The sequence below is a fragment of the Mus musculus genome, chromosome 15 (assembly GCF_000001635.26).
Source record: "Mus musculus strain C57BL/6J chromosome 15, GRCm38.p6 C57BL/6J".
Taxonomy (NCBI): Eukaryota; Metazoa; Chordata; class Mammalia; order Rodentia; family Muridae; genus Mus; species Mus musculus.
The window spans coordinates 59,573,038-59,598,337 of NC_000081.6; the positions used below are offsets into that span (position 1 = coordinate 59,573,038).

Here is a 25,300-nt window from a genome sequence, read left to right on the forward strand (position 1 = left end):
TGCTTCTTCTCTTGGCTTCTGAAGCCCCTGCCTACCTGTCCCCCACGGGGCTTCTAGCTCAGGGCTCAGGGAAGCAAGGGAAGCTTGCCCCATCACCTCCAGTTGCCCCTCCAGATTTACTTGTTTTTGTCATGAACACCATGCGTTATAGCTGACAAAGAGAATTGCACTCTGGGGAACTGGAGAGCTATGGTATAGCCTTGTCCCTCTACCATGTGGGGGGTGTCTACTCATTGCTGCATCAGAATGATCCAGATCTCCCCCAACACTCCATTAGGAATTACTCGCCTGTGCTCGGCACCATTACATCCTCATAGTGGCAGTTACCTGGAATCTTCATGGAGTTCCTGAAGCAAATTCTTGGGAGCTTTCTCTTCACACTTTCTCTTTCCTTCCTTCCATTTTCTCATACCCACTTACCAGCAGGCTGTCCACTCAACAGCAATACTGTCTTCTGTGGTGTAGGACCACAGGCACCCAGATTTAAGAGTTAGACACCCACAGGTTTGAAGACAGAAAGACACACCAGCCAGTCAGCCTCTTTTTTGAGAAACCGTCCCCAGAGTCCTCGTGCTTTGTTTTGTTTTGTTTTGTTTTGTTTTGTTTTGTTTTGTTTTTCTGGCTTTGCTGCTACTTCATCCATTTACTGGGTCCCACACTCCTCCTTGTTAGAGGGTAAGGTGTTTTACTTCGTCTTCAGAGTCGCCTAATGAGATGGAGAAGAAAGCACACACAGGAAACACCCATTCAAAGTTGGTGGCAGAGGCAGCCAGTGGTTCTGGGGCCTGGACTCAGCACCCTCACTCCCAACCCCTCACGCCCCAAGTGTATGCCTACAGGAAATGTGACTCTTCTCTGCACAAGACCTATAGAATGAGCAGAGCATCTGGAAGCCACCAAGGACCCTGTAAGGGTACAGTCCACATCCTGCCACAGAGCTCCTGTCTGGGTACCATCCCAGGGAATTTAAAGATGAGTAAAAGCTGGCCCTGCCCTCGAGAAGCTTACAGGGTTAGTGGTAAAACAGTGGCATAAAGACTGAAGGATGTGTTTACCTGCCTCCAGTAGAAGATGGTGGTCTCCAGAGGACTCCTGAGTGCGTTCTCCAGAGAAGGCAGAGCCCTCTGCTCTCTGGACCCCTCTTGCTTCCTTCTGTGCAGCATAGGCAAGGCCTGTAGACATTACAGCCTCTGTTGATGCTGCTGCTATGTTCCCGTGCTTGCCTCCACTATCATCACCTGTCTGGAATATGTAGGCTTTCAGTGGTCAGGTTTGCTCTCCCTGACGTTTCTCGAAATGAGTTGGGAAAAGATCAAATGTTCCGTGCTAAGCATATTGGGAAGCCCCGTGAAAGTAAAGAAGTTTTAGTGTGACTTCTTCATGTTTACAAAATGAACAAATGACTCACATCTGTTGTATACATTCACCAGAGCCATGTCCTTAGCTGATCCTTACTATGAAGTCCTGTGTCGTACTGTGCATGTGAGGAAGGGTTTAAAAGGCTGGGGAGTGGGGGTGGGGTCGAGGAAAGTCTTAGGGACAAGGGCTGAGTTTAGGAAGCTTCATCACTGGGTGCTTTCGGGAGTTCTTCAGTCGATCACCCTCGTGTGCTTCTTCCTCCCTCTGCTTTCTCTCTCTGACTTTGATTTTATCTCATCCATTCTGTCAGCTGAAGTCTCCCTTCAGGAAGGATGTTGGTTGTTAGACTAACTTCAGACAGAGCCATGCAAACGAAAGGCATGGTCTGGGTGGTACGTTAGCGTAGGAGGTCCTGCCCTGATGGCCTGGCCACTTGGTCATCAGAAGCCAACCCATCTGTGGGTAGCTTTGCTGACATGACGGTGACGGTGTTGTTAAGCCTCAGTGGATTTGTACCCTCAAGCTTTGACATTTTAAAATTTCTTCCTAGGCTAACCAATGCCAGCACTCTCAACGGCAGAGGCAGGCAGAACTTGGCTAAAAATATAAAAATAAAAACTTTCTTCCGTAATAAATATGCTTTGGGAGTTCATCTCCTGGCTTTAAAAAGAAAAAAAATGTAAGCACATTGCTATACAATAAAGAAGTTGGGGGTTTGGTTGGTTGTTTTTGGTTTGCTTATTTTGTTTATATTTTATGAGGGGTTGTTTTGAGACAACTTTACTGTGTAGCCCAGGCTAACCTCAAACTCTTTTTTTTTTAATATGTGTGTTTTAAGTTTATGCATACAATGTATATGTACGCCTGGTTCTGTGGGAGCTCATAAAGGGGCACTGGCTCCTCCTAGAACTGGAGTTCGGAACCACCATAGGTTCTGGGTCTAACCTGGCTTGTTTGCAAAAGCAACAACTGTTCACATCTTGCTCTTCCTGCCTCGGCCTATTGAGTGCTGGGATTACAAGCATGTTTGTTGAAATAGTGTCTCATATGTAGCCCAGGCTGGCCTCAGACCTGTAGCAATCCTCCTGTTTCAGCTATCAAAGTGCTGGGATTATAGGTGTGAGCCACTACACATGACTCAAAAATCAGCCTTGTTTTGTTTTGTTTCAAGACAAGGTTTCTCTGTGTAGCCCTAGCTATCCTGGAAGTCACTCTGTAGACCAGGCTGGCCTTGAATTCAGAAATCTGCCTGCCTCTGCCTCCCAAGTGCTGGGATTAAAGGTGTGCGCTACACTGCCTGGCTTCAAAAATCAGTCTTAACACTCTTTAGCAAAAAGGTATAAAAATCTTGCTGGCATATGCAATAGTGTCTGCGTTTGGTGGCTGATTATGGGATGGACCCCCAGGTTTGCTGAAAGGACCCAGATATAGCTGTCTCATGTGAGGCTGTGCCAGTGCCTGGCAAATACAGAAGTGGATGCTCACAGTCATCTATAGGATGGAACACAGGGCCCCCAATGGAGGAGCTAGAGAAAGTACCCAAGGAGCCGAAGGGGTCTGCAACCCTATAGGTGGAACAACAATATGAACTAACCAGTACCCCCAGAGCGTGTGTCTCTAGCTGCATATGTAGCAGAAGATGGCCTAATCAGCCATCACTGGGAAGAGAGGCCCCTTGGTATTGCAAACTTTATATGCCCTGGTACAGGGGAACGCCAGGGCCAAGAAGTGGAAGTGAGTGGGTAGGGGAGCAGGGCGGGGGGAGGGTATAGGGGACTTTTGGGATAGCATTTGAAATGTAAATAAAGAAAATATCTAATAAATTTTTTTTTAGGTATTAAAGGGAAACATGAAATAAATGGGGCTGAAGAGACAGTTCAGTGACTGAGAGCACTCATCACTTTTTTTATTAGATATTTTCTTCATTTACATTTCAAATGCTATCCCCTTTCCTAGTTTCCTCTCCAAAAATCTCCTATACCCTCCCCATGCCCTGCTCCTCAACCCACCCACTCCAGCTTCCTGGCCCTGGCATTCCCTATACTGGGGCATAGAATCTTAGCAAGACCAAGGACCTCTCCTCCCATTGATGCTGACTAGGTCATCCTCTGCTACATATGCAGCTAGAGACACGAGCTCTGGGGGTACTGGTTAGTTCATATTGTTGTTCCTCCTATAGGGTTGCAGACCCCTTCAGCTCCTTCAGTACTTTCTCTAGCTCCTCCATTGGGGACCCCGTGTTCCATCCAATAGATGACTGTGAGCATCCACTTCTGTATTTGCCAGGCACTGACATAGCCTCACAGGAGACAACTATATCAGGGTCCTGTCAGCAAAATCTTGTTGGCATATGCAATAGTATCTGGGTTTGGTGGGGTTTTTTTATGGGATGGATCCCCAGGTGAGGCAGTCTCTGGATGGTCCTTCCTTCAGTCTCAGCTCCAAACTTTGTCTCTGTAACTCCTTCCATAGGTATTTTGTTCCCCCTTCTAAGAAGGAACAAAGTATCCACCCTTTGGCCTTCCTTCTTCTTGAGTTTCATGTGTTTTGCAAATTGTATCTTGGGTATTCTAAGTTTCTGGGCTAGTAGCCACTTATCAGTGAGTGCATATCATGTGAGTTCTTTTGTGATTGGGTTACCTCACTCAGGATGATACCCTCCAGATCCATCCATTTGCCTAAGAGTTTCATAAATTCATTGTTTTTAATAGCTAAGTAGTACTCCATTGTGTAAATGTACCACATTTTCTGTATCCATTCTTCTGTTGAGGGACATCTGGGTTCTTTCCAGCTTCTGGCTATTATAAATAAGGCTGCTATGAACATAGTGGAGCATGTGTTCTTATAACAAGTTGTAACATCTTCTGGGTATATGCCCAGGAGTGGTATTGCTGGATCTTCTGGTAGTACTATGTCCAATTTTCTGAGGAACCACCAAACTGATTTCCAGAGTGGTTGTACAAGCTTGCAATCCCACCAGCAATGGAGGAGTGTTCCCTTTTCTCCACATCCTAGCCAGCATCTGCTGTCACCTGAATTTTTGATCTTAGCCATTCTGACTGATGTGAGGTGGAATCTCAGGGTTATTTTGATTTGAATTTCCCTGATGATTAAGGATGTTGAACATTTTTTTCAGGTGCTTCTCAGCCATTCCGGATTCCTCAGTTGAGAATTCTTTGTTTAGCTCTGTAGCCCATTTTTTTAATCGGGTTATTTGTTTTTCTGGAGTACAGCTTCTTGAGTTCTTTATATATATTTGATATTAGTCCCCTATCGGATTTAGAATTGATAACTATCTTTTCCCAATCTGTTGGTTGCCTTTTTGTCTTCTTGACAGTGTCCTTTGCCTTACAGAAGCTTTGCAATTTTGTAAGGTTCAATTTATCAATTCTTGATCTTACAGCACAAGCCATTGCTGTTCTGTTCAGGATTTTTTCCCCTGTGCCCATATCTTCAAGGCTTTTCCCCACTTTCTCCTCTATAAATTTCAGTGTTTCTGGTTTTATGTGGAGTTCCTTGATTCACTTAGACTTGAGCTTTGTACAAGGAGATAAGAATGGATCAATTTGCATTCTTCTACATGATAACCACCAGTTGTGTAAGCACCATTCGTTGAAAATGCTGTCTTTTTTCCACTGGATGGTTTTAGCTCCTTTGTCAAAGATCAAGTGACCATAGGTATATGGGTTCATTTCCGGGCCTTCAATTTTATTCCATTGATCTATCTGTCTGTCGCTGTACCAGTACCATGCAGTTTTTATCACACTTGCTCTGTAGTACAGGGTGAGGTCAGGGATGGTGATTCCACCAGAGGTTCTTTGTTTGGTTGGTTTTTTTTTTGTTTTTTTTTTTTTTTTTTTGGTTTTTCGAGACAGGGTTTCTCTGTGTAGCCCTGGCTTTCCTGGAACTCACTCTGTAGATCAGGCTGGCCTCGAACTCAGAAATCCACCTGCCTCTGCCTCCTGAGTGCTGGGATTAAAGGCATGCGCTACCACCGCCTGGCCAGAGGTTCTTTTATTGTTGAAAATAGTTTTTGCTATCCTAGGTTTTTTGTTATTCCAGATGAATTTGCAAATTGCCCTTTCTAACTCAGTGAAGAATTGAATTGGAATTTTGGTGGGGATTATATTGAATCTGTAAATTGCTTTTGGCAAGATAGCCATTTTTACTGTATTAGTCCTGCCAATCCATGAGCATGGGAGATCTTTCCATCTGCTGAGATCTTCTTCGATTTCTTTCTGCAGAGACTTGAAGTTCTTATACAGATCTTTCACTTCCTTAGTTAGAGTCACGCCAAGGTATTTTATATTATTTGTGACTATTGTGACTCATCACTTTTACAGAGGACCTGGGTTCAATCCCAGCACCCACATGGCAGCTAACAACTACCAATAATCCCAGTTGCAGGGCTCCGGCACCCTCCAACCTCTGTGGGCACAGGCATGCGTGCGAGGGCAAAATAACGGCAATCATAATAGTGTTGTAAAGGAGGCATAATCATATATAGTTACTACTAAGGATCTGTGGTATTCCCAAGCATCACACTGGGTATTTCTGATGACACTCAGTAAATCTGGGATCTTCAAGGAAGTGTGTGCCTGTCTTGCTAGCCTCGGAACTACACTGAACATTGACGGGTGTGACTGGCTCTGCCACAAGTGTACTTCTTTTTTTTTTTTTTTTTATTTATTTATTATATGTAAGTACACTGTAGCTGTCTTCAGACACTACAGAAGAGGGCGTCAGATCTTGTTACAGATGGTTGTGAGCCACCATGTGGTTGCTGGGATTTGAACTCCGGACCTTCGGAAGAGCAGTCGGGTGCTCTTACCCACTGAGCCATCTCACCAGCCCACAAGTGTACTTCTTAACTCTCTTGCTGCCTGTTTCCTAAAATACCCACCTTCAGATTACGATTTATCTTTCACTCTGAGAAGCTGTATAAAACAAACCATAGTATTAAGGTTAGCTTTATTCCCTTCCTCAATTCTGGTCTGTATTGCCATTTGATTGGTGTTTTGCATGTTCCCTCCTCATGATGCTGCTGCTGGTGGTGGTGGTGGTGGTGGTAGCTGCCTAAACCCCTGATAAGGAAGCCCCTGATTAAATCCCTTTTCTTTGTGTCTCTTCACAGCAACAGGACAGTGACTAAGACACATGGGTGAATTGATTCCTTCAAATAATTAATCAATTCAATGATATGAATAAAATTTCAGCATGCTATCTTATAGGATAGAAAATATTAGGGGCTCAGATATGTTATAATCCTAGTCCTCCTGAAAATTAAAACACAGCATTCATAAAGTTGAGAATTTATAAGTCTTGGTTTCTTTTCTAAACAGTTTGGTCTTTGGACGTCATTTCATCCTGTTTTAGTTTGACCAGTGGAATGAATGTGACCACTGCTACCATCCATCCTACCAGCCTCGTAACTATTGCTTGGTCTTATGAAGAGTCTGGAAAATCTGAGAAATTATTGCTGATTCCCATGCTGATGGTCAAATTTATAGTAATCATGTCTCCTGCTCATGATGGACCACACATTTCATATTTTCTTTATGTGTTTCCTCTCTGCTATTTAATTTCTTTTTACATTTTTAATATTTTAATATGTATTTTTGAGTGCTTCCGATTGGGAGGGTCATATGCATACATCTTAATGCCAGAGGACAGCTTGTGGGGCCAGCACTCCTCTTCCACCAAGTGGGTTTCTGGGAATTAGCTCAGATGTTCAGGCTGGAGCCCAGGAGATTTGCCTCATAAGGGAAAAACGTTATAAGTTACTATGCTGTGGCTTAGTTAACCTCAGTCTGCCACTGGGGTGGGATTCAGGATTAGAGCATTTGCTTGGTGCTACAAAGAGTAAAAATCCTGAGCCTGGAAGCTGAAGAGATGGCTTAGTGGTTACTAATACAAACTTCTCTTGCGGGGGCCCAGGTTCATTTCCCAGTGCCTGTGTTGGGCAGCTCGGAATCCCTCTGACTTCAGTTCTAGGAGGGCTGCTGATGCCCTCTTCTTGGCCTGCACTGCCATGCACAAACCCACATATACACATGCACGTGATTTAAAACAATACTCTTTAAATCTTCTATCAATTACCCATCTTTTGGTGCTCTTACACTAGCTCCTGGCATTAAGTATCTTCAGTTGTACTTTTCTCTGACCTTGGTAGATGGAACAAGGTTAAAGCAGTCAACATATTTATAAGACTGATTATTGTATGTTTCTCTGGATATGGATACTCTGGGGCAAAAGAAGAGATTTTTGTAAATACAGTATGGGATTTGTGTAAGTACATACACTGGTGTTTACTTTAAAAATATGACATCCAACTTTTGGGCATTTGATGTTAACAGAGTGGCATGTCATCAAGAATATGTAGTCATATCGCCTGGGTGGTGTCATATGGCTCTCTGACAATAAGACCAAGAAGCCATCCTCTAAAGTAATTGCCTCCCAAACATCTTTTTTTTTTTTTTTTTTTAGTTATACTTGGGAGCTTACACCTGTAATCCTAGTGGTCAGGAGCCACACATTCAAGGCTAACTTGGGTGACATAGCAAGTCCCAGGCAAGCCAGGAGTACAGTATGAGTACCTGCCTCAAAACAAGCAACAAATCTAGTCTTCTTGGGTCTGTGGGTATGTAGCTAAGTGGTGAGCACCTGTCTTGCAGGTTTAGGCCCTGGGTTTGATCTCTGCAGGGGTTCAGGAGAATCAGTTTAATCAGCTGTACTGAAAGCAGCTCCTGCTTCAGCAGCCAGGCCTTCACGAACCTCCATGAAGCTCCTGCCTTTTTCTCTTGATATGGTGATACAATGAAGATGAAGGAAGCAGAGTCCCCACCCTAGAGGAATCTGCAGGCTGGTAGGGAAGTGACAACATGGATGCTGAAGGAGGATATACTTCTGCTATAGGACCACACCGAAGGAAGATTTGAATTGAGTCTTGAAGAATTTCGGGGATTGGTGTGGAAGATGGTGGAGGGAAAGAACATGGCAGATCTGGATAAAATCTAAGCAGTTTGTATGGATGCTAGGCTTAGGTTTGAGGAAGGAAGCCATGGGAGATCAGGGTTTTCTAGGTGCCAAGGAAGTACCTTGTCCTGTCATAGACAATAATTTTAGTACAGTCTAGCTGGGGTCTAAAGAGTAGATGGGAATAATGGGTGATAAAGAGCATAATGCAGGGAAACAGAACCTGCAGAGAGCAGGACTGAGTGAGAAGGAAGAGCCAGAACCGACGGTTTTAAAAGAGTGGATGACATCAGTAGGGTGACTCAACTGTCCTCATACCTGGCACCTGGTACTTAGCAGCCTCTAATATAACATAAGAACAGATAGAAAGATGAAGCTGGATATGGTAGTACATACCTGTAGTCGCAGCACTCAGGAGGCTGAAGATCACTGTAGGCTCAAGGCTGCATATACATAGTAAGTAGATAGCCAGTCTTCACTACACAACAAGACTGTCTCCATGACACAGACAAGATGAGCTGAAGGGGATTTCTTCCAGTCTTTCCTTTCAGTAGACTTTTCTGTAAACCTTCATAATTGAGGGTTGTAAACATACCTTCACGGTGATAGCTAATCCACATTTTCTTGTTAGGTGGAGTGTGTATATGTTTGTTTATTGCTCAGAACAGGGAGTTTGAATGTGTGCTTTGGATTTCCTACTCTTGGTTGGTGACCCGGGAATGACCACCATTCCTCTCTTTTTGAAGTACAAATACAGACACTGTGTGTGGTGATGTTTTTCAAGTCTTTCTGCCATGAGACAACATAGCCAAATCTCACCTGGATGGCTTCACCCCACCAGTTAAATGCACTGGGTTTTGATAGTTTTTTAAAAGCTCTATTTTGACAGTATTTAAAAGATGAAAGCAAAATAATATGTGATGTCAGCTAAAGACAAAAGGCATGTGTAACCCATTAGTAGATACAATAGTAAGTGGAAATAAGTATTATTATTAAGCTGTTGGCTCATTTCTAGAAATGATCTGAAACTCCTTACTCTTTTCCTTCAAGATAATCAACCATATGTCGAAAGAGCCAGGGAAAGCAGGCAGCAGATTGAAGCTGTTGACGGTGCTGTGTCAGCAAATTGCACATGCCAGGCTAATTTAAGCCTCCCTGTTGCCTAGGGCATGGAAGGGTTTGTCCCATGTACAACCCCATCTTGCAGGTTCTTTGGAATGATTTAACTGACCTTGCATATGTTATAGGTACACACTGAACGCTCACTTCATGCGAATTTGGGTGATAATGTTAATAAGCACTATAGCACTCACTTGCTTTTTGCCAGGCACCATTCTGAGAACCTTTCCTAGTCAGGCATGATGTCCCACACCTGTAATCTCAGCATTTAGGAGATGGAGGCAGGAGGATCAGGTTCAAGGTAGAGTCAGTGAGGTATCCTGTAACCTACACATGCACTGTACATATGTGTATGCACATGTACAGGTACACGCAAACACACACACACACGATAAACCTAAAAACAAATGTAAGAGTTCTAAGTTAGCCCCAGCCCAGTCTACCTGACACCATCCCATCTCAAAAGCCACACACCAACAACACCAAAGCCTTTTTCCAGGCTCACTCATTTAGTTCTCATATAGTTTCATGTAATAAACATCACTATTAGCCCATCTTACTGCTGAGGGATTGAGGCAAAGAAAGTTGAGATAACCTGCCAAGGAGCACTAGCTAATTGAACAAGGCAGGTCCAAGCAGGCTCTTTCCAGATCTCACGTTCTTAACTACTGTAATTCTTGTTGCCTGGCATCCTTCCCGCTTATCGCACCTTCCTGAGGAGCGTGGCTTAGTCACCATCTTCATGAGGCGCTTCACCTCCACTGCTCCCCTCTCCTCACCTCTAGGGATGCTTCGGTACAGGACTGACAGGAGTATTTGTACCAGGTTCCATCTTGTGACTGCACCACAGCAGTCTATCCACAAGGAACCTTCAGGGTCTGTGCTGAGACGTTGCAGTCCTATAAAAACCACACACAGGAGGACGGTAAAGCTAAAAGGGTATGGCGTGGAAGGCAAAGATAGGCCATTGGCTGCCGAGGATTGGGTGAGGTGGAGTAGGATGCAGTGGGTGGGTGGAGATGGCTTCTCCAAGTACAGAGAGCAGAGATGGCTGTAGATTATGGCTGTGTGAAGAGCAAGCAAGCATCCTTCAGAGAGCATCCTTGAGCTGAGGTGGTAGTAAAGGAAATGCTCCCGTTTATGGAGGCAGCAGAGTTGTGTTAAATCTGGGTGTGGGGCTGAACATCTATAATCCTAGCATTTGAGAAGTGGAGTCAGTGGGATTGTAAATTGGAGAACTGAATTTGTGTGGAAGTTCTGCTTCAAAACCAGAGCATATATTCTTGTTGAAAGGTCTTTATCATTGAAGCTTATAGGGGAACCGCTCTCTGAGAGGCTCTCTCTCCTGCTCTCTCTTGGGATCTGCTTTCCAGAGCTCTGCAGCTTTCACAATACCACAAAGTTTTGTGTGTGCGTGTGTGTCCCTGTGTAACTGTACTCCTCCCATGACAGGATCCCCCTGCCTGGTTTAGGATTTTTATATTTTCCAATATAAGGACAATGCCTGGTACAGAGTGGTGGTAAGAACAGTGATGATGATTGGCCAAGTGGGAGAACTGTGATCCCAGCACTTAGGAGGCTGGGGCAGGATGGAGAGTTTGAGAGTAGCCTGGGCTGTTCAGCAAGACCCTGCCTGTCTCAGCAGTCATCATCATCATAATCATAATAGCAGTAAGGATTTAAAGCTGCAGTGTTAGAATTCTGTAATATTTATAGAATTACACACACACACCTGATAAATAGTTGTTAGAGCCATCTTACATTATAGTTGTTCTAATTTCATTGTATTACCCTCTGTTCGCTGAATATTTTAGTTGAAATATAGGTTTGGTGACTTTTTTAAAAATTATTTTTAGTCTTCACATACATACTGACCAATTTTCCCTCCCTCCACTCCCCCCAGCCTCCCTCCCACACCTCCCCTCTCCCCCAGATCCACTCCTCCATTGCCCTTTAAAAAAAAAAAAGCCGGGCGTGGTGGCGCACGCCTTTAGTCCCAGCACTCAGGAGGCAGAGGCAGGCAGATTTCTGAGTTCGAAGCCAGCCTGGTCTACAAAGTGAGTTTCAGGACAGCCAGGGCTATACAGAGAAACCCTGTCTCGAAAAAACAAACAAACAAAAAATTAAAAAAAAAAAAAAAAGCAAGCATCCCGGGGATATCAATAGAACCTAGCATTAAAAAAAAAAAAAATCACAGTATAGACTAGGAACAAACCCTTGTATCAAGGCTGGACAAGGCAACCCTACTCCCACTGTTAGAAGTCCCACAAGAACACCAAGCTAAACAACCATTCATTGGGGAGATTTGCCATCCTGTGTAAGTTATATCATGTACAAAATCCTCTGTTCCATGGGCCCTATCTAAACATGATGCACATTTTAATTCTGAAATACTGTTCGCATACAGTTGGCACTGTGTTGACACAGAAAGTATTGGTAGCCAAGACTGAGTTCCCTGCCAAAGGGAAATGTCAGCTTAGCCCAGCTAAGAAGCTGATATTCAGAACAGACCACCAGTCCCAAGAAGAAATTAAGGTATAGAATTAGGTGCCCAAAAGTCATAGAAGGGCTCTCATCCTCCCCAGCTACACACACACACACACACACACACACACACACACACACACACACACACACACACACAGACACACACACACACACACACACACACAGACACACACACACACACACTGTCACATCACTTTCTCATTAGGACCTGAGGCTCAGTGTCCAGGTAGGCCCCTGCAGTCCCAGGCATAGCTAGTACAAAGATGATTCATTGGAACTGCAGAGTTTCAGACTTAGAATCAGTGAGTTTTGGGAGGCCCCTACACCTTCTGTGCACCAGCTCACCCTGTGTAAATATGCTGTCCCGGAATAGCACAAGTGAGAACCCCAGCAGGCAGCAAATATTGGTATAGCATTTCCTCCATACACTACTATTTTTGAGAGAAAAGTGCTTTTAGAAAATGTTCGGGCCTAATTGAAAAAGTACATAGCAATCAACATTTATTCCCCACTAGCATAAAACTGTCTAACTAGTAGCCAAATTTGGGATGCCTGAAGACAGACAAGTGACTAATGCTAGGGCTGTGTGTGGCCAGAACCAAATGTATTTGTGACCACAAGACCATGTCTGGATTCTCCTTTGTAATTACCACACAGCCTACTGTAATTGTAAAACTTATATTTACTTCCTGCCTTTGACATGCAGTCCAGGGTCCAGGGCTGCACCCAGACCTACCATGAAGGTCTCTCTTATTTGACAACGTGTACAATTATTGAGTGAGAGGGTGTAAGGGTGTGTGTGTGTGTGTTCACATCTGTTAAATATGCAAGTATAATCTTGTGGGAAAATAATCTCCTGCCTTATTGGGTGAAGCGCATTACCAGTCTGATGTTTATTGAACAACTCCTATCTGCCAAGGACTGTTTTAGACTTTAGGAACCATAATAAGACCACAAAAGCTTTGTCTTCCTGGAGAAGGTGAGGGTTCTGGGAAGGAGGAAGAAAGACACTCTCGAATGCCGTGCGTGTGGGGGTGTGTCCCTCAGAGCACCATTACAGTGCTAGGCATCAATGACTTCTTCAGCTTGGTACATCAGAAAAGGCCTCTGCAAGATGACATTTAAAATGACATTTTAAATGACAAGAAAGAGTGGAACAAGCCAAGGCAAGAACATCCCCCCAGCAGATTATTGGAGGGACCCAGAGACAAGAAGGAATTTGCCTTGCTCACAGAGACCAGGTGATGGGTGACTGGTGTCGGTGAGGTTGAAGGGTGCTGTGGGGCACGGCCCTCCCCTCCTGCCAGGAGGAACTGTGGCTGTCCAGGCAGAAGGTGGTCAGGGCTTGAACTGGGGTTCACTAGAGATCCAGGCAGAGTATTCAGAGTGAATCACGTGGGTTCAGCTTTGAGCAATTAGATGGTAGGAAAGTGTGAGACAGACCAAAGGCCTCAGCTTTGACAGTGGAAACTGACATCTTGGTCTATGCAGTGCCCACCCTGTCATGTCCTCAATTGTGTGTGTCACAAGTATTTAACTTTGAAAATCCTCCTTCAAACACTTGCATCATTCCTGCTTCCTCTGGTGCTCATTCTGTGGCATCAAGGAAGGAGGGAGATGTGTATGCATCCCCCACCCCCAAGCGCTGGGAAGGTGGCTCATTGGTTCAAAGCTTTTCTTGGTTTTCCAGACGACCTGAGCTTGGCAGACTTACAACTACCTATAACTCCAGTTCCAACTAATGTCCTCTTCTCGCCTCTTAGAACACACATACACATGTGGCATGCACTCACACATTAATAATAATAATAATAATAATAATAATATATGAGAAAATTCAAGGTTTAGGGATCTAGCTTGCCTACCTTGCAGAAAGCCCAGTACCACATACACTAGGCATGTTTCATTCATAACTGTAATCCTTTCACTCAGAAGGTAGAGGCAATAAGTCAAAAAGTTCGGGGTCATCCTTAGCTACATAGTAAATTTGAGATCATCCTCCAGGACATAAGATCCTGTCTTAGAGATGAGGGTGGGGGGACATCAATTAAGCAACCAAATTTGATTACCTGACTCCTACCCTGTACATCCCTCCACTGTAATCTTAGTTTTTGGCAGGCTTTCTTCCTCCACACACACAGTGCTTGCTTCCTGAACCCAGGCATCTAGATGCAGGGTTGGGGTTCTGAGGCCTGCCCATTGGTTAGACGTTAACAGCTAACATATGCTTCTAACGACATCCAGCCATCCTTCAGTATCTGTGAGGGGTTATCTCTGGGATGCCTGAGATATCAAATTTCACAAATGTTCAAGTACCATAGACACAATGGCAAGTGTTTGCATAGAACACACTCCCTCTTAGAGTCTTTAAGTCATCTCTGGGTTTACTCACCATACCCAATTTGGTGTAAATGCTATACTCAGAGGCACTGCACTACTTAGGGATCAGTAACAAGAAGAAAAGTTCTGTGCATGTTCAGGACAGGCACAGTTGCTTCTCTAAACATTCTTCATCTCTATGCCTGATTTAATTCATATATGCAGAACCCAGGAGTGTGGGAAACATGACATCTCATTTGCTTGCTTATATATGCAAAATCAGGACTATTTTGTGATTCTTTAATAAAGATTACATTGGCTTAATCCAGCTGCTCCTTTATTAAAGGTCTAGTTTCTACAGTTGCCTTTGAAATATCATGGGACTTAAAGACTTATTCTTGTCTATATACTAGACATAACAATATAGTCCATCGTGGGTATTATGTGAGTATTAAATGAAATAATATCAAGTCACTGGAGCAGTCTTCAGTAAGTGAGCTATTATTAGTATTAATGAGACACCTGGCAATGGAACACTCTAGAAGCAGCACACTGTTCACAGTGCTCAGAGGATGCATCGGGAGAACGTAGAATGACATGCACCCTGGACAGTTTTAAGCACAAGCTATGCTTTGTCTGGCTCTTGATGTTCTGGGATAAGTAAGACTTTGGTTGGCAGCTAACCCCACTCTCCAAATGTCTGTGGTTCTGGCAGATCTGTGCCTTTCTCTCCCGCCTGCCTTTTACCACACGTACCATGCAGTTCTGTCCTGGAGACCAGGTAAACCACCAGAAGTGATATTTATTGCCAGATGCGACCTTTTGTGAGCACCTTGTAGAATCCCAGCATTAATGTCACTTTCTATAAATACAGGTGAAGGGTGAGGAAATGCTCTCTTTAGAGAAGTGTCGCTATTGCAATCTTTCCTCTTTTAGACTCTCTCGGTCTGTGGGCTATTACTCACGGCTGGCATTCACCCTTCTCTCTCGTTACCTCCCTGTTCGTGATCTCTGCCATCTCTTAGTTCCCTGCTCGGCCTCCCTAGCGGTTGGCATTGCATCTGAGTTATGCTTTCTTGCTTCCTCCACCTTTTGAAATTTAAAAATAGAAAAAGACCAACAAACCCACAGTCTTTCACGTGGGCTGAACTCTGTTAATACGTCTAACAGATTTTCCGGTGAATTCCACACTGTAATATTTATAGTCAGAAATCTGCCATTGGTTCAGAATAAACTCTGTAAGAAATTCACAAGGAGCTACTTTATTTTGACTATCAGACACGAAATCAGGCAGAGGAGTCACCAGCCCACAGGAGGAGGCTTTGCAAAGAGGGTCCCATAGGCAGCGTGGGTCCCAGAGGCAGCGGGGCTCCCTGCCGCCCCTGTACCTTTCTACATTACCTGCCCACTTTCCTGAGTCAGTACTTGATAAAGGAGTCTCTCATACAGTGAACACCAAGCCCAGGGCTCAGAAAACATGCAGACCTTCGTAGGTGTGAGCAGTGTGAGCAGAAGGCCCACCCCAGTATCATACTAAACAAACATGTACCAAACATGTACAGACTGTTACATGCTAAACACCATTTTATTGCTGACAGGTGTTTTGAACTTTCTGCAATTTTGCTTTGAAAATAGAATGGCTGAAAATAACTGATTTGTCACTGGCTGTTAGTGTCTAAGCAGTAATCTTTGCATAATTTATTACATTAAATAATAGATCCAGCCTGTGTATCGATTCCAAATGAAATATTGTTAATTACTAAATAAACGGTTACTAAGGATAAGCAAATAATATTATTTGCAGGCCTTTGACATGAGTTGATTTTTAAGTTGACAGCTGACTTGCTTAGAATAAAGGATTACCCGCTGCTGGTCTGTAGTGCCTTAGACCAGAAGAAGCACCACTGGTTTGGGATTTGGGAGCACGTGGACAGACAAGTACAGCCGGGCATCCCTACTCCATCTGAAATCAGAAACTTTGAAGTCATTGTGTTGACGCTCAGAAAGAGTTCCAGTTCTGAGACAGAGATGCACATCTGTTGATGGTGTCCAGCATCTCTGATGCTTCTCTACACCCTTGGAAAGGGCTAAGATCACAGACACTACCCTGCTGTGTATGCTTTCCAGAGTTCTGCTTGGGAGTCCAGCATCTTTATCCTCCCTTCATGGAGTGAGTGTCGGCTTAGGGACTTGAAATTACCATACAAGTAAAGGGGTCCAATAAAGAAAGGGGGCCCCTCTAAAAGAGCAGTTGGGGAAGAATCTCTGGCCTCCAACCAAATGGCCGTGAACAAAAATTCCATGCCCTTGTCCTGCCTTAGTAGGACAGATAGACAGACATTCAGACAAACAGACAGACACTCCACCTGCCCTAAAGGGAGGCCCAAAGTAGTTGTGTAACACACAAGTTTACAAACCCCTCTGACCCTGCTGGAGTTTCTGACTGTCAAGGGCTTGTTTCCCACACCTTGACAAGAAAGCAGTTTTAGGTCTATATTATTCTACCAGCATGAAAGAAGGAAGAGGAAAAAGAAAAAAGACAGAGAAAAGGAGGAAAGAATAAGCCATTGACAGACAGTTGACAAGTATAGACTAAAGATGACTTACCTGAGATACTTGGGACCACAGTGTTTGTGGTTTGGGATTTTTAAACATTTGCATATACATAGTGAGATAACCTGAGGCTAGGATACAAGCCAAGCAGAAAGTTTAACTATATCCCATACAGTTTCTACACAAAGCCTGAAGACAACAACTTTATACAGTATTTTAAATAGATGAATGTCCTCACCAGAAAATAACCACCTAAGCTAAAACAGACTCTGATGTCATATAGTATTTTAATCCATGAAGCAAAGTCTCACAGTGTCATTGTCCGTGTCTGGTGTCATGTCGGTATGCAAAATGTTGTAAGGTTTGGTGTATTACAGATTTCAGACTTGCAGCTTAGGGAGACTCGGCCTGTAGCCTGTCTTCAGAAAGGAGCTCACCTGTCCCCTGTTTTCCTCACTAAAGGACAGGTGTAACACAGTGAGGGGAAGCAGATGGCTCTGTGTTCACAACCTCACACTCACTGTGCATCATTCTCAGTGCAGGCTAGGAGCTGAGGTGCCCCCCCCCCGCCCCCCTGGGTCAGCTCTCTTCAGAGCAGCAATGTGATGGCATGCTTTTTCACGTCCTTGAGATTCCCCAACATGGTATTTCACGGGGTTAGATGCCAGAAAGATACTGAAATCTAGCTGTCTCTAGAAGCTGCCTTCTATGAAACCAAACATTTAAGATATTTACAAATCCAAAAACATGATGCCATTCTCTGGTTTGTCCTGGGAAATATAATTACTTTTAAATTTTAAATTTTTTATTTATATGAACTGGGTATGGTGGCTCACACCTTTAATTTTAGCACTTAGGAGCAGAGGTAGAGGGATCTTTGTGAGTTCAGTGCTAGCCTGGTCTACAAAGTGAGTTCCAGGACAGCCAAGGCTGTTACACAGAGAAATCCTGTCTTTATTAAAAAAAAAAAAAAAAAAAAAAAAAATTGTAGCGGGAGGTGACTCAGTGGTTAAGAGCACTGGCTGCTCTTTCAGAGGACCTGGGTTAAACTCCCAGCAACCACATGGCAGCTCACAACTATCTGTAACTCCTGTTCCAGGGCTTTTGACACCCTCACACTAACGTACATACAGACAAAATGCCAGTGTACATTAAAATAAATAAATAAATGTTATTTATATTGACATGCAATGGGAGTGTTGCTATTATCTTTAAATACAGCAATAAGTATGTTTTTTTTTAATTCTTCAGTCTTAATATCTACTGTGGTAAATACTGATACATACAACCCATCTCTTTAAACAGCTCCTGGAGTCCTCAGTAATACCTAAGACCTCATTGAAGTTCAAATCATGCACCCCAAAGTGTTTCTGAAGGGTCTACAGGAAGGTCCTGTCTACAGTTTGTTTCTTGAGGCAGGAGCCATGTTGCTTTGTTTGTTTGTTTGTTTGCTTGTTTGCTTGTTTTCTCCATTTGTCTTGGTATCAAAGCTCTGAAGCAAGGCACCTTGCTAGCCCAAAGCCTGTGACTGAACACAGGAGAGTCCAGGTCCTCTAACCAGGTCATCTGTTACCAAGCTGTATCCCCTTACAGATTCATTATCTGAACTTTGTAAAGTCTTATTTTACTGACCTGGTCCTTGTGGGCAGAACTGGGGACCCCTTGGGACTCTGTTAAAAACAGAAGAGTTGACCTCCAGCCATCCAAGTGCCTAGTGCAGGGACTGAGGTCAAATAGGTCCTGAGGAACTTCCTGCCCTTCCTTCCTCGCCCTGCCTGCCACGCTGCTGAGCCAAGGAAGCTCACTAGCCCCCTTTCTCCCTGCAGATGGTATTCATGCAGACAGAGAGAATGATCTGACAGAAGGAGTTGACGAAGATATGATTGTGACCCAGAGCCAAACCAATTTCATCTGCCCCATAACACAGGTATGGCTTCATCTTTCCCCTCAAAGAAAATGGAGTTAGGTTGGTTTCACGGGAGCAGAAGGGTTCCTGTTTGCTTTCTGATGTCCCATGGGAGGGAGGAAGCAAAAGTGATGAGATCAAACTTGGGAGGTTTGTGGCTAGCACTTTCATTTAACCATATACTTTAGGACCTGGGGAAAAGTTAGAGCCCAGAGACCAAGTAAAGTTACAGCCCCTATAGCCCTGAATTTCATGATTGCAAGCTGATACTAGAAGCCATGAAGATGAGAATTTAGCCTCTGGGGGTACTAGGAAGTGGGTGGTCATTATTCCTGAACACCTAATGTCTCCTTAATCATAGCTGGAAATGAAGAAGCCAGTGAAAAATAAAATGTGTGGCCATACATACGAAGAGGAAGCCATTGTTCGCATGATTGAATCCAAGCATAAGAGGAAGAAGAAGGCCTGGTAAGTGGGTGCTGGTGGGGGAGCAGGGCACCCTGGTGGTCCTCAGTACATGCCAGAAAAAGCTGCCCATACTCCCCCTAGTTATGGCTCTGCCCAGACTGTCAACAGGAAACTTGCTATCCGGGAAGGACGGTGTGCAGAAGACACTAAAGGCGCTCCAGCTACACCATCCGCACAGAAGGAAGAGCGGGTGGGACTGGAGTATTGGATTACAGAACTCTAGAGAACTCTAGGTGATGCTTACAAGTTAGCTAGCTGGGTGCTAGCTCAGTTTGTAGAGCGCTTACCTGGTGCACAGGAAGTCTTGCTTTCAGTTCAAACAATCACACAAATCAGGCCTGGACACATGCGCCTGGCACCCGATCAGTGAGGCAGACAGGAGGATGTGAGAGAGGAGGCCGTCCTCAGCCACACTGAGAGTTTGAGGACAGCCTGGTTATATGAGACACTCTCTCTCTCTCTCTCTCTCTTTCTCTCTCTCTCTCTCTCTCTCTCTCTCTCTCTCTCTCTCTCTCTCTCTCTTTCTCTCTCTGTTGCACACTCAACGCACATACACACGCACACACACACACGACACACCAACAAACCAGAGTAGCTGAGGATCAACAAAACTATAATCTGAGATACTCCCCTTTTTCAGTGTCTACTTAACCCAGAGGAAATTTACCTTATTCTTTGCTTTCTGCAATAGTGCTTTGGTTTTAAAATAAACATTCAAGACAAGAATTCATATCCAGTGGTCTTGGTGAGGAAGACTGCATTACCAAAGAAATGCTTTCATTTGATCATGTAAATAACTCCCCGAACAGTTTCAATTAATCCATGGCTAACTCACCAATGAGAATTTTTTTAACTCCGAATCTTCCGTCCCTTCTCTCCCTACCTCCCAACCCCAGGACCATGGCTCTGTGCCTGTGACGAGAGTCCTCAGTGGGCCACACTGAAGCTGACTGGGTTTGGCATCTCCTGAGCTCTTATCGCAGGAATGGAATGGCAGGTGTGACCGTTCTCAGGCTCTGATAGCAGCCCCTGTGATGTGTGCTTTGCTTCTTCTGCATCACCCAGACCGAGAGCTGGAATTCCCCTCCTCTCCCCATGTGGGTGTGGACTGAGAGCTAGCAACTGAGGACTAGAGAGAGATAGCTCCTTGGCCATTCAGTCAAGTAATTTTCAGTATTTACTCTAGAAGACAAATGGGTTTGCAGCCATTAGGCTACAAATATAAAAACCATTAGTTCATTTCTATGTTTTGCATTTCTGCCTTAGAATCCAAATCCTGTATTTCCCTAATGACCTTGACATTTTACCAACAAGCATCGTTTTGTTTCTGGACTTCCAAGCCTTCCTTCTCTACTAATTTTTAACCTGTGTTCCTTCTCTGACAAACCAGAAAGGGTCAACATAATTCCTAAGAGTGCTTGCTAGTTTGCTGTCCTTGGCAGCTCCTCTTTCTGACAGTGTGTGATACTCTCCTGAAGTTGGGGCTGGAAAGGGCAGGGACTAATACAAAGCATGTTTCAGTTTCCTACCAGCAGCCCCGGGTCGGTGCAGGGTGTTCCCACACTTAGATGGCTTTTCTCACGTACAGCTCTGACTTCCTAATGCCCATTGTCCATTTGGAACTACACACAATACTTACAAGCATTTAAGTGGTACTTGACATCTAAGGAAACGTTCTCTTCTCTCCCTGTCATGTTTCCATAACCTGGGGGGCAGATACCTGAAAATGTTCATAGACTAATAATAACCATTAAGTCTGAGAGGAGGAAAGCTTTACAAAGATGACATTGTTACCAGGCCTTAAGAAATAAAGGAACATACCGGGGAATGGTGAAGGGGCTTTAGGAGCCAGGCCTCTTGAAGTTTTCCATTGTAATCTCTTTTTACTAGGTCAAATCCCCCTTTTCTTCTTTCTATGTGTATGTGATGTGTTTGCATGTGTGTATATGTGTGTTCATATGTATGGGTGCACATGTGAAGGTGGTATGGTATGCATACACATTGTGTGTTCATACATGTAGAGACCCAGTGTTGACGTCAGGATCTCCCTTGATTAGAAGTAAGGTCTTGCAAAGCCCAAGCTTGCAGGTACGCAGATATGCTGGTCTTACTAGGCAGAGTGTCCCCCCTCCCCCCAGACATCCTGGCCTCTACCTTCTGAGTCTGGCATTAGAGCTGGGGCGCCGAGGGCTCCAGGAATCTGACTCCAGGCCTCATTTGCAGTAAGATGCTTTATCCACTGTGCCCTCCCCCAGCTCCCTCACCTAAGACATTTTATATACAGCCCCAAGCATATAGCTATATAAAATAGATATATAAATTAAGCATTTACTAATACTAAATTATAAACAAATTTATTCAAAGACAGTTCTTCAATGTTTATATTTTACTATTTATTAAAGATGAAAGCAAATTTACATACTAATGAGTGGATATGCTTAATTTTTTAAAAAAATGTTGCTTGTTATTGTAAATAAGTACACTGTAGCTGACTTTAGACACACCAGAAGACGGCGTTAGATCTCATTACGGGTGGTTGTGAGCCACCACGTGGTTGCTGGGATATGAACTCAAGACCTTTGGCCGAGCGGTCCAAAGGATGCTCTTTGGAAGGCTCTTACCCACTGAGCCATCTCACCAACCTGATATGCTTAATTTTATATAAAGAATTAAATATCAGCTGAATATTTGATACTGCAGATAGATAAAGTACCTTCCGAGTTGATTGAAGCTTTTGATTTTCTAATTGTCAATGCCAAGAACACCATAAATGCATAGTACCAAAAGGGCAGAACGATCTTTACAGCCATGTTAGAAACTGTTGGGAATTTTATCCTAACCCCAAGCTAAAATTCATTTTACAATTTTTTCTTATGAAACCTAAAGTCAGTAACTCACTGACTTTTCTAAAATCAAACATTCTATTATATTACAAGACAAAGATACAATGATTTGCTACAACCTATGGGATGATAGGAGGAAAATACTGTCTTTTCTCCCATCATGTTTCCACGAGAGCAGGAAACACGTGCACAGGCATTTGTAACGCCCAGTTGTCTCAGGTCTGAGTGGAGGCGTTTCCCTGGCACTGTGCGGTGTGACAGCAGTCCCAGGGCAGGCACACACAGTGTGTGTGGAGAGGGAAGGCTGCAGTGAAGTCTGGGGTGCACCGTGGGCGCGTGTGGGCAGTAGAGAGACTTTGCTGCTCTCCAGAGGACCCAAGGTCAGTTCTCAGCACCCATCTTAAATGCCAGTCCTAGGGGATCCAGCACCCTCTTCTGGCTGCCATCCCACCGTGTAGATAACACAACAGGCATAAGTGCAGGCAAGAAAAAACTCAGACAAATAAAAAAAATAACAAAATAGTTTTTAACTGGGTATTTTAGTTAATTTGTTTTTGAGACAGTCTCCCTGTGTGACCCTGGCTATCTAGAACTCACTGTGTAGTCCAGGCTGGCCTTAAATTCACAGAGATTCACCTGCCCCTGCTTGGAGTAAAGGCGTGCCCCTCCACACTCATCAGAAACTGACTCCTAGAGCCTCCCTCCCACTCCTCTATCCCCCACCCCACCCCCATCAGACCAGCTTTCCCGTAGAGGGCAGTAGGTCTGGTGTTGGCTAGTTACTGTTTGTGGCAGGAAAGTAAAATGACACCGTAGATGGTAGAACAGTAAATAGGCAGAGACCCACCACAGAGGCAGTGAATGTCCGTTTCATCACTTTCCTGCTCTGTAAACTGATGGTGATAGTTTTCTCACTGGTACATCTGAAACTTGAATAAGATATGTTCTAAAGGAGCAGGCACACATGCAGTAAGACTCAGTAACCATGAGTCCTGCATCCTTGTCAAGCTTTCGACAGCATCGTCACCAGCATCTACCAGCTCTGCCCATAGGCACAGAAGACCTTGTAGAGAAAGGGGATTAGGAGGAGCCAATCTGGAGCTGAGGAAGTTACTACCGAAGCAGTGCAGGGGGCAGGTGCTAAAGGCTGTGGCAGTGCCAGGGTGGTGCGCCCACAGTGCATTCTGTCACAGAGAGTGAGCAGGCACGTGGAAGTGAGGTGTGTATGCGCCCGACAGAATGTGGTAGCTGATTGAAAATGGGGGAGGAGCTAGAGGGGAATATGACTGCTAATTCTTTTGAGTGTCTAGAAGCAGTTGCTAGCTGCTTGGTCAGGGAGAGGTGGAAGAGAGGAGAGTGGCCAGCAGGGGTTCTGAGAGTCTGAGATCATAGCCATAGAGCCCCTTGAAAACAGCCAAGGTGCAGGCTGTGCCCTTAGAAGGTGACTGAGCCAGCCATGAGAATTGTGTGGCTATGAGGATAGAGCTGGGCAGCTGTCGCTGAGGCACAGTTCTGCAGAGGCCAGCAGGACAGAGCCTTGGCCTGGCATAAGCTCTCTTCACTCACCATAAAGCCTCGGCACCTGACTCAGAGCCCCTTGCTGTCAGCTCCAAGCAGCTTCTTGTTCAGCAGTTACTGCACTCAAGTACAAGACCTGTGGGAAGCAGCCTAAACCACACCCAAGACGAGAGGCGCTGCAGTCACAGAGCCAGTGTCAAACGCAAGGCCAACCTGGAAACCGATTAGAACTCACTCGGTTCTGCTCACAGCTTACTCTGTAGGTTTCTGATTCAGCATGAAGTGGTGTCATTTCCCATGAAGCACTGTTTAAAAAATGTGTGTGACACATCCTGTTAGAGAACGGTGTCTCTCTCCTGTTCCAATTATGTTAGGTTACTGGAGTCCCAGGCACACTGTGTTACTTACTGGGTACCATCTGAACTTCCCAGCATGCTTCAGACCCTGGCGGCCTGTCCACTGGACCCAAGTGGAGTGGGCTTGTGGGGCTTTTCACCCTAGTATACTGTTAGAGTCATTTCCTAAAACCGAGGGAGGTCGTAAGCTATTATCTCTCAAATAAAGCTGCCTGCTCGTTTTCATGTTAATGAACTGTGGCTGACTGTGACCCCCACCAATTGTTTTGGTTTTCTGAATCTTTAGGGAATTCTAAGCTCATCAGATGAAGTGAAGAGAAATGTGTGATGTCAAAGCAGAATCACTTACCAACAAATAACTGAGCCTCTCAGCCGGGTTCTTTATCTCTAAAGTAAAAATGACATCAACTCAAAATTCCAGTGACCCTAGAGCCTACAGGGGATTCCTTCCAGATCTGTACTGTCCCATTTCTTGGCTGTGAAGAAGACCGGGAGATAGCTCAGCTCAGTGAGGGTTCAGCTCATCCCCAGAATTCACATCAAAGTGCCAAGTGTGATAGCTCACTTGTATCCCGGCACTGGGAGAGGGAGGGAGATGAAAGGCAGGCAGGCCCCTGAGGTCAGTGAGGCCAGCCAGACTAGTGGCTGTTTAGCAAGAATTAGGCCAGTGAAAGAGTCTGTCAGAAATAAATAACTAGTACAGTGGACCCTGAGGAGAACGACAGGGATGACCTCTGACTCCCACAGCATATACACATGTGCACAGCTGCACACAGGCGGGCAGAAGCACAGGCCTGACAGGAAGTTTGCTGGTGTACAGTGTGAACTCACAGCTGTGGGGCCCTTATGGCAAACAGTCATCATGTGTACCTCACTGTTTTGTGACACATCACCCTGGACTTGGAGGCGATGGGACACAGTTACTCTCTGAGTGTAACTATGTCAGGAATCTACCCAGCTCTAATGCCAGAGGTATCTGTCTATACAGCTGCTTCCTAGAGCTTATGGGCCAAACCTTGATATTCTTAGGACCCAAATCTGCATCTCTCCATACTCAGCATTGTGTGATCCTGAGCTGAGGCTGAGGCCCCGAATCCCCGATGCCCCTGGGACCCTCTGCACCCTGAGACCTCTCCTTAGCATAGACTCGCAATAAGGAATGCTCTGCCCTGTGGCTGACCCAGGCACAGGACCAGCCTCTCCTTCCAGGTCTGTGAGTCTGAGCCCTTCCTGGGGATGAGTTGATGATGTTGAAGGTGTTGCCACACCTGACTTGCTCACCAGGATGTCCTGGGGATTATGGCCTAACGCTTGGGTAGTGTTGTTTCTCGGAGCAGGAATGCCCTGATTCAAGCCCGTGGCATCATGGCCTTTTC

At 44.7% G+C, this 25,300-nt stretch overlaps 1 protein-coding gene across 5 annotated transcripts in view; it reads left to right on the top strand.

Moving 5' to 3' along the window:
* Window positions 1–25,300, top strand: part of Nsmce2 (NSE2/MMS21 homolog, SMC5-SMC6 complex SUMO ligase) — a 227,492-nt gene that overhangs the window by 198,840 nt on the left and 3,352 nt on the right. For 3 of the 5 annotated variants that reach the window (NM_026746.3, XM_006521317.4, NM_001374768.1), the window contains 2 exons: window positions 18,660–18,760; window positions 19,101–19,207. In NM_026746.3, coding sequence (NP_081022.2) covers window positions 18,660–18,760; window positions 19,101–19,207 — 208 coding nt within the window. Of the gene's footprint in view, window positions 1–18,659; window positions 18,761–19,100; window positions 19,208–20,103; window positions 20,201–25,300 lie in introns of those variants that run through there. The other 2 variants (XM_017316737.2, XM_030248724.1) reach the window with 1 other exon arrangement.